Raw genomic sequence first — 16,529 nt, 5'->3', positions numbered from 1 at the left:
GTTTGTAAGCGTGAGGTCCAGCAGCCAGCCTCTCATTGTTGGTTCTTTGATCGCTTTTGTTAGGAATTTGTCATCAATGAAATCCCCAAACCTGTGTTGCTTGTACTCTGCTCTGCTGTTCCTCCAGCAGATACTAGGGTGGTTAAATTCCTCTGTGAAGACCAAAGTCTGCGAACGTGAGGCTTCTTCCAATTGTCTGCAGAAGACTTCATCTACTACTTCTTCCTGATCAGGGACTCTGTCACAGACACCCACCTCAGTGTGTCATGTCGCTCTACCAAGTGACAAGCTCTCCACAGACCCTCGTCTGTCCAAAGGAAGAGGTCCGTGTGTCCCCACTGCTCTCTGACTAGAAGAGTGACTTGCCGCCTTGCTCTCCCAGCCTGCTGTTTCTGAAGAGCCTGTATCCATCCATGCCAGCTCTCCAATCCTGTGAGCTGTCCCGCTACGTCTCTCTAATCTCAGTGAGACTACACACAGACCTCTAATTCCTCCTGTTTGCTCCCTGTCCTACATGCAATAGTGTACAGGCACTGCAGAGAGGCACCCAGCTGTTGTCATTTCCCAGAGAAGGTATGAGAGGCACTCACTTGTTTACATGCATATACTCGAGGTGGGTGCTTCTGAGCTCTGTCTGGTTGACTACGAGACCCCTCCTGTTCCCCTGCACGTGTTGCTTGCCAGTAAGCAGAAGTTGCTCTTTTTTATAAATCAATTTTCCATTCATTATGTGATATCCAATCAGGTATGAAATTTGGACAGGAAAAATTGTTCAGGATTGCCCTGAGTGTATCATTTTCTTTCTTCAAAGCAGATCAGGGCTGCTCCTGATATCACCCTCTTCCCCCTTCAAGTTCAGATAACATAACAGATTCAAGATAGGTTGGATGAGGCTTTGAGCAACCTGGTGTAGTGGAGGGTTTCCCTGCCCATGGCAGGGGGATTGGAACTAGATGATCTTTGAGGTCCCTTCCAACCCAAACCATTCTATGATTCTATAACAGTCCTTCACTGATTAAGTAATATATAGTACCAAGATGGTGAATCTCATAAAAATGCAGGAGGAAGTATTATTGAAATAAGAACAGCAGGCACTTTTATTCTAAAAAACCTAAAGGTTCTAAACCTTTTCAATATCCTTTTGCAGGAAACCATTTCTCAGGCTGTATAGACAGGAACATACATGCAGTGTGTGAAGATAAAAATTTTTTCAATTTTATGAAGAATCATTCTTCTTTTGAAAAAAATAAGCATTAAAATGTGCAACAGGCTGAGAAGACTGGATGTTCAACAGAAGTATTGAAAGAAATGATGTGAGGTTTAAGCACTGAAAGGCAGTACAGGCTGGGAAGTTGGGTTGCAATCCTAATTCGCAGATTTCTGAGTGTCCCTTCTCACTCTGTAAAATGGCAAGGATTTTCTACCAGTGTTAATCAGAAATTAGAAATCACAATATTCACATGGGGTAGGCAATTATTATCTTTCCTTGTTTTGCAGACATGGGAAAACAAAGTGTGAAGGTCAAGAGACTTGCTTAAAGTTACAAAACCAAACATTGTGGTTCTGGACGGTGTGCCAACCCTTAACCGCAGCACTGTTCTTTCTCATTATTCTTCTGCTTCAAGGAGGGATGGTGCTTGAACTAGTTAGTGTTTGGATGCGACACTGATCATCTGTGGCACTGTGACAATTAATGCATACCGAGTGGATAGCTATACAAATGAACTGCTACAGAATAAACTAGAGTATTTTCTTTTACCTATGATAAACATGAGTTTGCACCCTTCGGTGAAAAGAGGGTATGCTACTTTTCCATCAGTGTGAGGAGGGACCGTGCAGTGAATAATCCCCTTTAAATTTGCAGCCTATTTTGTTCCACAGTAATTTATGAATGCAATCAATTGTCAAGTATTAATATTTTTTTTGTGTGAAATTGAACACATGAATTTGTTTAAAAGTGTATGAACGTACACAAACACAGCAGATTTGAGAAATTTGCCAACCTAGAGTGCATTATACATTTCTGTTTATTTTTTATTTACCAATAAAGTCATCTGATTTGAATTAAATGCTAATTTTGATTGAAGGGAAAATGCTTTGAGACCTCTAGAGATCTTACTGTCTCTTCCAAAGCAATTTGGGGGAAATTGAATTGTTCATGCCTGAATATACATTAATATTCTTCAGCTGAACCTCGTTTGATTTGAAACTTTTCTTACTATTTCTGAAAGAGCAAGATGTCTCATTTATGCTGGAAGATAAGTGTGTTTACCTGCAGACAAGATAGAAATGGATTCTGTTTACCAGCAAAAAATCCCTGTGGATTTTACAACAGCCACTAATGTGAGAAGTACTGCCGTGTATGCAGAAGCACAGCATTATGTTATGGACCTCTCTTCTCAAAGGGGGTGGTGGGTTTTGTGGGGAAGGAGTACAGTTGTTTATCGTCTTCATTTTTATGTTTTGCTGGTGGTAAATGCCCGGGGTGCCCTAGGGAGACCTGTCCGGTCATGCTGCCAGGCCGTCTCCCTCTCAGTCCTCCTGCAGTAGTGTTTGAAGCAGGGGATAGTTTTCTCCAACTTTGACACAGCGGGAAGAGAAGAGCTCAGCGATGCAAAAGGTGGTGGCTGGTCAGAGGGGAAATTTTGTCCTTGCTGGGGAAAAGACATTCCAGTGGTATCCCAGCTCCGTATCCATTTCAGGAGAGGGCAGGGGGTAGGCCGGCAAGCACGAATGCAGGTGGTGAGCTGCTGTGTTGCCCACTGCTGACAGTTGGGTATGGACATGAACTAGAAGTGCTGGCCAGAGAGAGATGGAATGGGGAAACATGATTAAAACCCCTCCAAAACCAGGCCACCACTTGTTTTGCCACTTGCAGGAACACCTTGTTGAACAGCTTGTTTGTAGCTTGGCATTTGCAGCTAAAGTAATTCCTTTAAAGTGTTCAAGGAAAGGATTTGGTACTCGACTTGAAGCCTTTGGGGCTTGGAATCACATTGTTTCTCTGTATAACATATGCTCTTTATCCTGGTTTCAGTCCACATATCTTAATGGGCATCCAAGCTCCACATTCGGCTACTCAGAACCAACATCTAAGTGACTATTTTAGTAGCTATATCTTCATTGTAGTTCAGAGGGGGCAGGTTTGGAAGGAGACTGAAGTGCCTGAATTCAACTCAAGTCCAGACCTGCAACAGCCTCTGCTCATTCATCCCCTCACAGCGGAGGCAGCTGAGCCTTGTAGGCTTGTTCCTCTGTGGGTACAGGTGTGCCCTAGTGTTGGCAGGACTGATCCAATTTGGGAACTTCTTATCTCAGTGTGGTGGAAACACAGAAATGGCCATTTCGCCGGGAAAGCTCATGCTTGCCGGATGGGACCATGTGAAATACAGGTATGCTGTGTGGTCTTCTTGATACCGTGCTGGGATGTCTGTGAAAACTAAGTCAGTGATTCCCTGAGAGGAGAAAGTCCAGGTTCATATTCTTTCTGCACCCAAGAAGATTCAGGTCTACAACTTCTGCTGCCCATAAGAGCTGTGTTATATCCCTCCTGTATATAAAAGTAAACTAGAGAGAGAGGCTCATCTGATGTCTGGTGGTTACAGCACTCCCTGCAAGAGGAGAGTCAGGGTTTCAGTCTCAGCTTGCAGGGTTAGTTAACTGCCAGGATTAATGCCCAGCAGTTAGATCACCCTCCCAGGAAATATGTCTACTCATGCAGACGGGACAATGGGGATCACATCTACCCTGTGCAGGGTGCGTGTTGATCAGCTAGTGCCACGACATGGTCCCAAATACCTCTGGATAAAAAGATGCTGGCATTTAGCCTCGGACATGAGCCCTTGTCTTTAGGGAGGAAAACAGATATTTTTTAAATTATGAAATGTGCTCAAAAATCCCTGCCTGGCTTGAGTTGTGAACATGCAGGAGGCATTATGTATTTTCTTCTTCATAAAATGATTGTGTATGTTACCATGTACTTGGAAGTAACGATTTCGAGAATTGCATTTGTCAAGAGAGGGAACTGTTTAGGTTATCTGACTTGCTTCTGTGCTTTAAGTTATAAAAAAGTAGGCATATTAACATTATTTGATGAACTCAAATAAGAGACCAATATATAATATATGGAGATTACCTGAAAGTGTCGTCTTCGGATTTGAAGTCCCTGTATACGTATAGTAAACCTACCAGTCAGTGGAACTCAAGAGTTTTTTTTTTCTAATATTATTCTTCACAAAATAAGTATTGTGTGCTTAGTTTGAGTCCATTTTGAATTTCAGGTTGTTTAAGCTGCTTTGTTATGACATTGTTCTGTACAGAAATAAGAGTGAGTGCTGGTGAAGATTTCTGTCCACTTAGTTTTTATTAACAGAGTATACACAGAGGAGGAGGATTGAGCTCCGTGTATTTAATTTAATTTAATCAGAATTAAATGCTGTTTGAACATACTAGTTTGCCTGTACCCAAAACAAGTGCACCTGCATAGGAAGGAGGTTGAGCTAAATATGGCCAAGCGTTAAATGGTCCATGGTCTGAAAGTTACCTTTCATTAACAGTGCGTCTTAGCCACACTTCTAGAGACAAGCAGTCAGTGCAACCTGGATGCAGGCTCTGTCCAAACACGAACTTGTCTGTCTGGGCTGCAATGGCTCTATGCTTATTTACAAGTCTGTGAGTTATACTGCAAAGAACCAGCCCCATGAAACTGTTGCCAGAAAGCTAGAGAAGCAGCATCAGTATTGCACTATCCAGAAGCCAATTTATCATTACCATTGACCAACCTTGACAATGAATTCTTTATTAGTAATAAGGGGGTGAGATGCTTGATTTTGTTTTCAATACTTGGTCGCGGTTGTCTTGGTGAATGTTTAATGTCACACAAAGTTACATATTACTTAGTTTCTGATAATGATAGCATCTTTATTGGTACCTTTTCTATTAACTGTGCCTTGATCTTTCTTATCCTTCCCATTCTGAGCATGTTTCAGAGAAGCCAAATGTTTTGACTGCGAGGGTGGAAACAGGAGGGAGTTAATTCCAGATTTGAACAAGAATTGGCAAGTAGAATTGGAGATTAATTTCCTTCATCCAAGTTGCTGACCGTATGAATCAACTTGTGGAAGTGGCTCATGCAGGCTGTCTTGCCTCATTAGCATGGGCGACTTCATGCTTTCTGTAGATGAAGGCAGGGGGCAGGGAGAGAAGCAGAGCCCTGTGCAAAGCCAGGAGTTATGTATCTGTGAGGGTCTCAGGCGAGCACAAACGAGTTCATCCTGTCCCCTTATTAAATGGGGACAGGACTACTAATACAATCCTAATAATGTTACTGTTTATCTCACTCTGTTGGGCCTCTCCACTTTCCACATTGCCTTTGGGTCTGGGTTGTTCTCCTCCAAAACCGGCTCTGGATCAATGCTTTCCTTTCAAATTTTTCCACATTAGCTCATTCCCTGACACTCGGCCACACTGCATTAAAAAAAATAATCTTTCCCTGTGCCCTTTTATTCTTCGCTTGCTTTGTTTGTGCTCTTCCCATAACTCCAACTCACTCTGCAGTGAGATATCAAACTTTCTGCTAACAGATTCAAGGGGCAATAGTCACTGATTCACAAAGCCGTGTTTTGAAAAGCAGTATATAAAATGACTGGTATCTGTTAATTAAAATTTACCTGCAGTGTGTGGGGTGTTTTTTTTCTTACTAGGATCAGTTATTCTCATTTGTGTCTGACTCTGTGTTCACAAGTACCTCCCTTGAACCTAATTGTATTTCAGCTGCAAACTATAAAGTTAGTCTCTTAGTCTCTGCAGAAAGGTCTGAGCACCTTGTATACTCATTTTTTTCCCTCCAACTCATTTAGTCATCTTAGAGATGCTTGGTACAAGAACATGTATTTTCAGGATACATATCTCATAGGAAAATGTGGTGTCTGATATAGTAAGGTTTTGCCTTTCAGGGCTGATGGCTCCACATACAAAATATTGCTAGATCTTATTCCAGAGGAAAGATAAGCTTGCTACTATTTGGGATTTTTTTTTGAGAAAGAACTATGAAAGTTCAAAGCACAGTTGTTTCATTCTTCGTCTTCCATAGAGGAATTGTTTATGATGAACCACAAGGTATCTCTGATAGAAGTACCTCCACTAAACTTGGAGTGTTCACAAGGAATACATGTCAACTCTGTCTTGTGAGGAATGTAGCAGTGGTGATTTGCCCTGAATAAATTAGATAAGCCAAATATTTATGTCTCCTCTGGGAGGTGAGGGGTTAGTGGTGCCAATCTCTGGAGTAGCTGTTTTAAGCACTAGTGATGAATCAAGAGGTTTATCTCCACTGCACAGAAGGTGAAGCACCTCATCAGCAAATATTTCCTTGTCACTTGTGGCCAGCCTGGATAGTCTCTTCATTGGGAGCTCCTGTAGGGATTTGTTTAGCTCGCCAACGTTACACTACACAGCTGCTATGATATGAGAAAGTTGTGAGCATATTTACATGTTAGCTCAGGTAGTATAGTGGTAGAGGAGTCTGGCCATTCTGAATTCTGCTTTGCAAGTGGTCTTCTAGCACAAAAAAGTTGATAATCCTTCCTTTGTCGGACTTAAGAAAACTTTGACATACATGTGTACGTATAGTTCTACATGCTTTTACAGCTAAAGTGAGGTGGTAATAGCTCCAGGCTTCACTGACTTGCTGAACATAGGAGTCATGCAAACTTTCCTCATATTTCAACTACATACCAATTCTGAGCCATCTGCCAGAGTCATGGACCTCTGCTGAAGAAATCCTTCTAACTGTGCCCAACTATGTGAAAAATTTGATATTTTAAGTAAATCAGGTTTAGACTGAAACTATGTATTAGCTTTTTCAAAGACTCACACATACCTACAGTCCAAGTAAGAGATCGTTTGTTTTATAGCCCTCTAGTATTCAAGCTGCCTTCATCTAAATACCTAAATTAAAAGATTGATCTCCATGTGCTCTCTGATTAATATAGAATCAGAGTATGAATCAGAAAATGAACTTTGTCTCAGAAGAGCCTCTCTCTGTTTTCTACAGAGAGATCCTACATAAACAAGTAAAGTCTTGACATTGTATGGTCATTATAATACAATAGTCACACAGGAAACAACTTAAAGAAATGCATTCATGCAGTAAAATAAAATATCTAGTGCTCTCAGTTCATGCTGAACTTTGGCACTGCCAAACATGTCTAGTACCAAAGGACTGGGATATAAGTGAAGATACAGTCTGCTCCAAGCATGTATTTCAAAATCCTGTTGTTTTGTCACTGGGGGGCCTTTGCTTCTTCTCGTAAGTTTCTGTGAGTATGTACTGCAGAATCCCTGCCTGGGTTGATCAGAGAACACAAATGCTCTGTCCTCCTAAATAATTGTTCTTCATAAGTTTCATCTGCAAAAAAATATTTCAACCTCTTCTTCTCTTAAAGAATGAAGTTTTATCGTCTTTGAATATCCATGTGTTTGCAGAGCACCCATTTTAGCTGGTTAGTATAGTAGTGTTGAGAGGGTTCTCCTCAGGACACTCAGACCTGCAACAGTCAAGTGCAAGCCAGTGGAACACAGTAGGCTCCCAGGTGATTCATGCAGTTTCTTCTAAGAAACGTCTTAGAAGATTATTTCAGGAAGCGTGTTTTAGGACAGAAGAGATATTAGCTAGACGTTGAGAACCAAACCATATGTTACTAACACTTACAATGTAGTTATGTGGCAGCACAGGAAAGCATGATAGAATATTTCTTTCCTCCACTATTCTTTGTCCTACATTTTCTGTTGGGCTCACTTAATTTTAATATTCTTGTTAGTAAAAATGAAGATCCGGCACTAAAGCATTTAGGAAACACAGCACTGTCTGCACTGCAGGCCATTAAATCTTTGCAAATCAGTCTTGGAATATCATCCTTTCCAATACATCATTCTCTTTTTGCATGGCGGGTTGCTCTAATTGCAGATGTCTAGATGAGATCCCACCCATGCATTGTAAAACCACCACAAAGCATAATTGGATGAGTTTTAACCATCCTTGGCAGTAGTCAATCTCTTCTACCCCAGTGGCTTCTGAAGCTATTAAAGGAAAGGACAGCTTCAATGTGTGTAACAGAAGGTACTGGCTACTTATTTTTATAGTGAGGAGAAATCCTTTTGTGGTTGGACAGGAGCAGGAAATCTCCAGTAATAAAAATGACAAAAAAAAAAATTCAGAACCCATTAATGACTCAAAATTGCCTTTTGTTTCAGCAGCTTCACCGAGTTGCCTGTCAGTAGCCAAACATCACACTAACACTTTGTTAAATTCCCTTTTTTCCTTCTATTTAAACTAATTTTTAAATCTGTCTTCAGTTCCTGCCTAGCAAAAGGGAGACAGAAGCGGTGTGCATACACTTCTAAATTGGACTCATGGCCATTTCTTAGCTTTTTTCAAATGTATTAGTGCAAATGGAGAACAAAGCATTCTGCATAATTACTGGCAAGGGTGCAACACTTCACTGGATTTTAATTCTCAGATGAAATGTACACAACCTGCTGCATAGGTTGTCAGCATGTCTCAAGGACAGCCTTGCATCTGTCCAAGGTGACCAATGAGTTCATCTCCCATGCCAGGCAGCTGGTTCTCAAACTTAGCAACTCTTTGGAAATCCATGAATGGCCATCCCTGCACTTGAACACTTGGCTCAAAGAGTTTGGTAAGAGACTGTTTGCATGAGAAGATCTAGATTCAGAGTTAGTGACTGATATCAGATTACCTGCATGATGGCTGTTGTTGGTGTATGGTCAGACATTTTAGAAAATAATGGTGCTCAGCAGCTTGTGGGGTGGACTGTTAGAAATGTAGATGTAATAGACAAGGTGTTTTTAAAAAACGTTTAGCGCTTTTTCAAGCTTCTTCTTTCCTGTTCCTGCTGAACATGGAGATGTTCAGATCTTTAAAGTGTCATAAAATGGGCGCTGAAAAGTCACTGGCATAAGAGGAAGCCAAAGAAGGCACCTCACTTTGTGTGAGCCTAGTGTCATAAAACATTAAAATCCTTTCAGAATGTGTGGCTTTCAGCTCTCAGGCACATAATATGCCACTGTCAGGTAGTTTTGTTTAAGAAATATGGCACTATCTACTCTACAATTTCTGTTAGTTTCTCAAGAAAAGTTTCCAATTAAATATTTCTCATCAAAAATAAAGCTTGGTTCATCCCACCTTTACTAGCTATTAACCTAGTTACTCAGGCAAGTGTATAGGAAGTTTTGATCTCTTTTTTTTTTTTTTAGTTGGAAAACTTCCATGGCAATGTAACAGCCATTTATGCCTTTGAAAATCATCACTATCCATTCCCATTCTTAGATAAAGGAAGTAACAGCCAGCATTTACTGCAAGCACGCTATCCCTCGTGGAGCTTATAAAAACATTTATTAGCCAATACTGTTGTAGTCACTACGGGATATGTATCTCAATGAGAAGGGGAAGCAGAGAAGGGAAGCAACTAATAGTATTTTACATATTTAGATATTTTTTTTGTCCTCAGAACTTCCCATGTCATTGTTTTTCCCCTAGGTCTTTTTTTTTTTTTCCCTTCTCTTTGGGGCTTTTTTTTTCCCTGATAGATTCTTTCTTCTTTTGCCTCACCTCGCTTGGAGGTAGCCCCTTTCAAGTGACTCCCACTGTGCATATGTTGTTCCTTTAGGGTGTTACCTGAGATTTCTCTTAATAGTTCTACCCATCCTTCTCTGAAGTCTTTAATCCCATGAAAAATCCTTCAATAGTGGTTCCTACAGCTGCATTCACAGTTTCTGAGACTGAAATGCAATCCTCTTCTCATATCTCCTTGAGTTATCTCCTGAGGTTGGTCCTGAATCCCAGACAGACTGTTTGAAATGGAATAAAATTAAGACTACACACCTTTCAGTCTGTCCTTTTCCCTCCTGGCCTGGTGGAACTGCAGCATCTTCCACCAGTTCAGGATGGCAGGATGAATTCAGAAGGCTGAACTTTCCTCTAAAGTGTAGGTCTCATTTTAGTGGCTTTAGTTTGAAATTCAATTGAAATTCAAAGTGTCTTTGCACTGAAATATCTCCTGAAATAGACTGCAAATTTAGATTACATACCATAGGAAGTCATGAGGTACTGCTGCCTTCTCTTGAATTTTCTGTGGATTGGGGAACACTAGGACAGTCATGTATCACTGGAAACTGTCTTCTAAATTATAAAATTCCACAAAGCTGCACCAAAGAGTTTACAATCTTTGGTTACTTTAGCATTGTATTATAACTTTATTCCTGCTTCTGTTGAGCCTAATACTGTGTGGTTGATTTCTGTGTATCCTATATTTTTCATTTTCACCTTTCTAAGTTCCAGGTTTTCCTTTTAAGGTCAAAGGATTTAATTTATTTGTAAGTCTCTGGTTCTGCAGTAGCACTTGTAAGTCACCATTCACTGTGATGCTGAAATTCCCATTAGACCCATAGTCATCCTCTGTCTTACTACTAGTAAACATTCTGTCATTACACCCTAACTATACTCCTGAATTCTTTCCATCCTAGGGAAGAAGGGATAAATCTCTAGGCACATGTGTTTTGTTTGTTTTAAAGAATGATGTATTAGACAAGAGAATTAAAAAAAAAATTATATTAGAAAAAACTGAGCATGTTGAACTGAAAGAATTCAGATATCCTTTTGCATCTCTAAAACCACCAACATTCCCTCTCTCACAGATGTACAAGTCCTGCACGGCTCTATTCTTTTATTTGCTTTCACCAATACAGAAAACACTTTACTCAGTTCAGTGAAAACAAAGACCGGATCATCAGTGGTTTGCAGCAATACAGAATAGCCTGATGCCCACGTTTTGTTTTTGTCATTGGAAATTATTACAGTGCAAGATAGGCTAACTTTTCTTGGAGCTGCTTGTTTTTCTGTAGGCTTTATTTCAAACTGGAATTCAAAATGTGTTCCATGCATTACCATTTTTTACATTATTCCTCTGAATTTTTAACAGCCATATTTGAGTTGGCCTATGAACTTTCCCATCCCCCCAAATCCACACTTTTGGTCTGCCAGTCCACAAATCAACTTTCCAGTAAATGTTTAATCACTTTATGGCAGAAGAGTCTTTTTATTTAGGTTTCCATAAGGTAGACTTACGAAAGCAGTCAAACAGTCTGTGCATGTGTGTCCGCCTATAACCATTTGGCTATCTGGTATTTGCAACTGGATGTTTAAAAACCTGTTGACCAGCATCCCCTCTCTCCAGAAATGTAATGAAAATAGGCAGCTGTATAGATGTTCCAATGCAGCAGGCTTGCCTACTGATAGGAGAAAAAAATCTACAAGCCTTAGTAGACACATGAGAATCCACTCAGAAGTGAGAGTGCAGAAATACCCAAACTGCAAAAAACTCTTCAGTCAACTTGCGTGATACAAGACTGAAGAATTTGATGGCAAAATACAGATCCGAGATTTGCCTTTTCTGCAGCTTGTGGATTGCACAGTGACTGGGGACATTAAGAGAGATGTTTGGGAGGAAAGTCTCATCTTTTCACATTCTTTGCAGGGTCACTAGTTGATGTTTAGTTAGTTGATGTCATTAATGTTGATGTTTAAATAAGACAGATGGAATAGGCTCTAAAGGCACCTATGTTGCCTTATCAGCTGTGAAAGCAGCCAGCTCAGGTGCAGGCATCTGTGTTCCAAACACCTGTATGTGCATGCAGTCCAGTGCAGCCTGCTACCTTGATCTATCTGTAGGGGGACACGAATAGGACCTTCTTTGAGGGACGATTTCCTCTGTCATTACACCCCGCTCAAACCCACTGATGTCAGCTGTTTAGGAACCCCAGGTTCATCCCATACCACCACTGGGGGACAAGGCCTGCTCCAAGTTACAGAGGTGGAAGCAGATCCAGCAGCTGCTACCATGACTGTGCCAGTGTGCTCCGGAGAGCTCTTAGCAGCTGTGCAACTCAACCAGTGCTGTCATGGGGGAAAGTGTGTTCAGCAGAGAAAAGCACCTGGCCACCCCTACCAGGACTATCAGCCTCCCTGTGTGAACCTCTTCTGATTTCTTAAAAAGTGTGGCTTAAGCTATTTATTTTTGTAGGAAGACTTACTGTGCACAAATAGGTAAGCTTCAGAAGCATATATTTCAGTAATTAGCTCAGCTTACTGCTAAATTAGATGTATTGATCAGGTGGTTCAGAAGAGACTTGTAGCACTAAACATGGCTTGGTCGAGAGCACGCACCACCATCGTTGCAATGGGAATGGGCTGGGCTGCGCTGGGCTGTCGCGGCATTGTAAGCTCTGCTCCTTTCCATGTTTGCAGGATTCCACGCTCACATCTCCGGGGACGCCGAGGAGAGCAGTGTGGAGCCGGAGCGCTCCTGGCCTCAGTAAGCACGAGATGGACATCTCAGGAGGCAGGTACTGGCAGGGCAAGGCTGACCCTTTTGGAGTGGTGGCTGCGTCCTTGGTGAGCCAACTGTCTGACACTCAGAAGATGAGTGAGTCACCTCTCAGCCGGCTCAGAGGAATGTATTTACCTCGTGCACTGCACCCTTTAAACAAGATGTTAGTCAACGGTGGCAAGTGGAAGGATGTGGACAGTGCCCAGGAAAAGCGCAGGTCCTTCCTGCAGGACTTCTGTAAGAAATACAACAGCAGAAAGAAGCTGCAAACCCACCTCGTGCACCTGGTGTCAAGAATTTACGTGGAGGACAGGCACAAGGTCCTGTACTGCGAAGTCCCGAAAGCAGGCTGCTCCAATTGGAAAAGGGTCCTCATGGTGCTCAATGGACTTGCCTCTTCAGCACACAACATTTCCCATGACGATGTGCACTATGGAAAACATCTAAGGAAACTGGACAGTTATGACCTAAAAGGGATATACACACGCTTGAACATGTACACCAAGGCTATATTTGTACGTGATCCTATGGAAAGACTGGTGTCTGCCTTCAGGGATAAGTTTGAACATCCAAACAGCTATTACCATCCAGTATTTGGGAAGGCGATAATTAAGAAGTATAGACCTAACGCAAATGAAGAGGCATTGAAAACAGGATCGGGAGTTAAGTTCAAGGAGTTTATTCAGTATTTGTTAGATTCCCATCGCCCAGTAGGAATGGACATTCATTGGGAGCAAGTCAGTAAGCTCTGCTATCCCTGCCTCATCAACTATGATTTTATAGGAAAGTTTGAAACCCTGGAAGAAGATGCCAATTACTTTTTGCAGCTGGTAGGTGCTCCAGCCAAGCTGAAGTTTCCTAAATTCAAAGACAGACATTCCTCTGATGAGAGAACAAATGCAGAAGTAGTGAGGCAATACTTAAAGGAATTGTCTAAGGAGGAGAGACAGCTGACCTACAACTTCTATTACTTGGATTACTTAATGTTCAATTATACACCACCAGTTGTATAGCACTAGAATAGCTTCAGGCTTCTATTAGATATTTATCATTTTGGGATTCAAAACAACTTCTTTGATATTAGCCCTGAAAGGAAACAAAGTTACTGCCAAGTGGAGTTGTCTTGACTTAGTGGGAATTTTACAAGCTAGAGTGACATCGATTGACATTAAATTATAGGAGAATGCACAAAAAAAGACCTGTAAACAGCATAAATTGCACTAAAATGCCTCAAAAAGCTGCTTTTACCATTATGGATTATACTGTGGAAGCAGTAGCGCAGCCAGCTGTTGCATTAGCTTACCTAATGTTCTTTTAATGGTTTAAGAAAAAAGCATTTGAAGTAGCATGATTCTTTTTTGGTGTGTCTGCTTTAGAAATTGATTTTGAAACTATTTTTGAATGTATTTTTTACTTTCTGTCACTTATTAATAAAGAAGCATTGGCTGATTTTCTAAAACGTTTGCAGCGTTCCCAGTTGCAAGGCTTGGTTTTTTGATTACCATTAGACTGTAGCTGGTTTTAGACCTGATTTTTTTTTACTGAGGGATGTTCTTGAATACAAATGTATAAAGCTACAAATAATACATCAGCTCAGCTGTTGGGTAAGCATGTGATCTGAAGTCTCAGTCCATTTTGATTGATGCAATAGAGTTGACTAACATGACCCTCCTTTCAGAGTATTGCCACGTACATTAAAATTAACATTTTAATTTACAGACGAGTCGATACATGATGCATACAGTGGTCCGGATATTCAAGGTAGTCTTCATCTTTGGTGATAGGGCAGAGTCTTAGGGTGGTAGCTATGGGACGCCCTAAGATCTGTACTGAGAAGCAACTTCATTGAGACTGCTGTGACCGCTTGTTGTGGTTTAGACCAGTTGCAACTAAGCACCATGCAGCCGCTTACTTACTCCTCTACCCCAGTGAGAGGGGGAGGAGAAAATGTAACAAAAGGCTCATGGGTCAAGACAGAGATAGGGAGAGATCTCTCACCAATTATGGTCATAGGCAAAACAGACTCAACTTGGGGGAAAAAATCAATTTAATTCGTTACCAATCACATGAGAGATGAAAATGAGAAACAAAGCTAGATCTTAAAAAACACTTTCCCTCTCCCCTCCCTTCTTCCTGGGCTCAGCTTTGCTCCCAGCTTCTCTACCTCCTCTTCCCTGAGCGGCACAGGGGTACAAGGAACAGGGGGGTACAAGGAACAGGGGTTGCAGTCGGCTTGTCACACGTTGTTTCTGCCGGTCCTCCCTCCTCAGGAGGAGGACTCCTCACACTCTTCCTCTGCTCCATCGTGGGGTCCCTTCCCACGGGAGACAGTTCTCCATGAACTTCTCTGATGTCAGTCGTTCCTATGGGCTGCAGTTCTTCACGAACTGATCCAGCATGTGTCCTTCCCATGGGGTGCAGTCCTTCATCAACAGATTGCTCCAACACGGGCTTCCCACAGAGTCACAGCCTTCTTTGGGCACAGCCACCTGCTCCAGCATGGGATCCTGCAGGTCTTCGCGGACTGCTCCACTGTTAACCTCCATGGGCTGGAGGGGGCCAGCCTGCCATCTCACCACGGGCTGCAGGGGAATCTCTGCTCCGGTGCCTGGAGCACCTCCTTCCCCTCCTTCTTCACCGGCCTTGGTGTCTGCAGAGTTATTTCTCTTGCATTCTGCTCTTCTCACTGCTACAGCCACACTGGGCCAGACCAGTGCGATGAACTCTGCCAGCCCTGGCTCTGGGGATGAGCTCTGCCCAGCAGGCACCCTGGGAGCTTCAGAGCTCTCTGAGCTGCACTACCGCAGCCCCTGTTGCCCCTGCCGGGTGAGGGGCAGCAGCCCAGCACAGACAGCTGCCTGTGGCTGCCCCATCCCACCCACTGCAGGTCCTGCATGGTGCAGGGTTGTTTTCCCTTCTTGACTATGTCATTCATAGAGGCACTGACTGGCTCAGCCTTGGCCAGAGGCAGGTCTGACTCAGAGCCAGAGAAGCTTCTCGCAGCTTCTCACAGAAGCCACCCTGCAGCCACTCCCCCGCTAACAAAACCCCACCACACAAACCCAACACACCACTCTCAGCCTGCCAGTGTCTCGTCATCAGCCCAGCTCCTGACAATCTGTCACACACAAGGTGTGTATGCCCTCCCAAACCCATGGATTGGTTTTGTCCTCAGAGCTTCCTGAAGTCACCTGTGTTTTGCTGTCCTTCCTGCCTTGTCAGCAGCCAGCAAACCCCAGGGGTGGGCTGGATGCTGCAGTGTTGGGTGGTGGGATGGGTATGGGTGATTCGTCCTAGACACAGTTGTGTCCAGAGTCCCACGGTCCTGGTTGTAAAAGGAAAAAGCACCTCCTACTCCCCTCCTCTTCTCTCAAGTGCTGTCCGACCAATGCACGTGGTCGTTCCTGCGACCCGCAGTTGTGCATGGTGTTGTAGGATGGGTGGCCAGGGTGTCCCAGGAGGAGCAGAAATCTTTGCAAAATGGACAGGGAGAAATCCCTATGCCCTTCCAAAATAAAGATCATGCCTATTCTTTGCTTCCTGGAGTGATGTGGGGCATCTTGCTCCAGAGCCTTGATATATCAAGTTGTAGAATAAGGAAACAGCCGGGTGGCTGTTACAAGTAAAGCGTCAGGTAAACAATACAAGTAAAACGTCTTTTTCGTTTGTTCCCAACCACTGCTCATGACTAGTGCTATTGCTGTCCTTTCCCTCATCTCAGGGAAATGTACAGCTTCACAGGAGTTCTTGTGGGTCTCTGCTGAATAGAAAGACAATTTCCTACATATCCTTGCTGCTGCTTTCTCCCTCAGTTTTCTCCTCAGCAGAGGAAAAAAGCCAGCTCCAGCCTCTGCAATGCCAGCGTGTAACCAAGCAGACTCTGCCCAGCAGGACGAGCCACTCTGAGCAGGAAAGGTAAAAGCATACTTGGCAGCCAAGTCAGAGATGGTGCTGTATGTGACCGTAGCCAAAGCCAGCCTGTTCCCTGGGGCCATGGATCAAGGAGGGAGAGAAGGAAAATCCCACAAGCCGTCATCATCATGAGGTGTGGAGAGGTGCAGGGATCTTGGACAGGTAAATGTACCCAGTATTACTTGTGTGAGCTGTTGCTGTGCCTAGACT

At 42.8% G+C, this 16,529-nt stretch overlaps 1 protein-coding gene across 1 annotated transcript in view; it reads left to right on the top strand.

Annotated features, from left to right (window-relative positions):
* CHST9 (carbohydrate sulfotransferase 9) overlaps positions 1-13,420 on the top strand; it is an 87,730-nt gene extending 74,310 nt beyond the window's left edge. The window contains exon 3 of the mRNA XM_086609244.1: positions 12,326-13,420. Within this exon, the coding sequence (XP_086465370.1) occupies positions 12,326-13,420 (1,095 nt within the window). The remainder of the gene's footprint in view (positions 1-12,325) is intronic.
* The last annotated feature ends 3,109 nt before the right edge of the window (positions 13,421-16,529 follow it).

Source organism: Tauraco erythrolophus, chromosome 3 (assembly GCF_009769465.1).
Source record: "Tauraco erythrolophus isolate bTauEry1 chromosome 3, bTauEry1.pri, whole genome shotgun sequence".
In the NCBI taxonomy this organism is placed as follows: Eukaryota; Metazoa; Chordata; class Aves; order Musophagiformes; family Musophagidae; genus Tauraco; species Tauraco erythrolophus.
The sequence above is the reverse complement of the archived record's forward strand: the minus strand, read 5'-3'. Positions and strand labels throughout refer to the sequence as shown.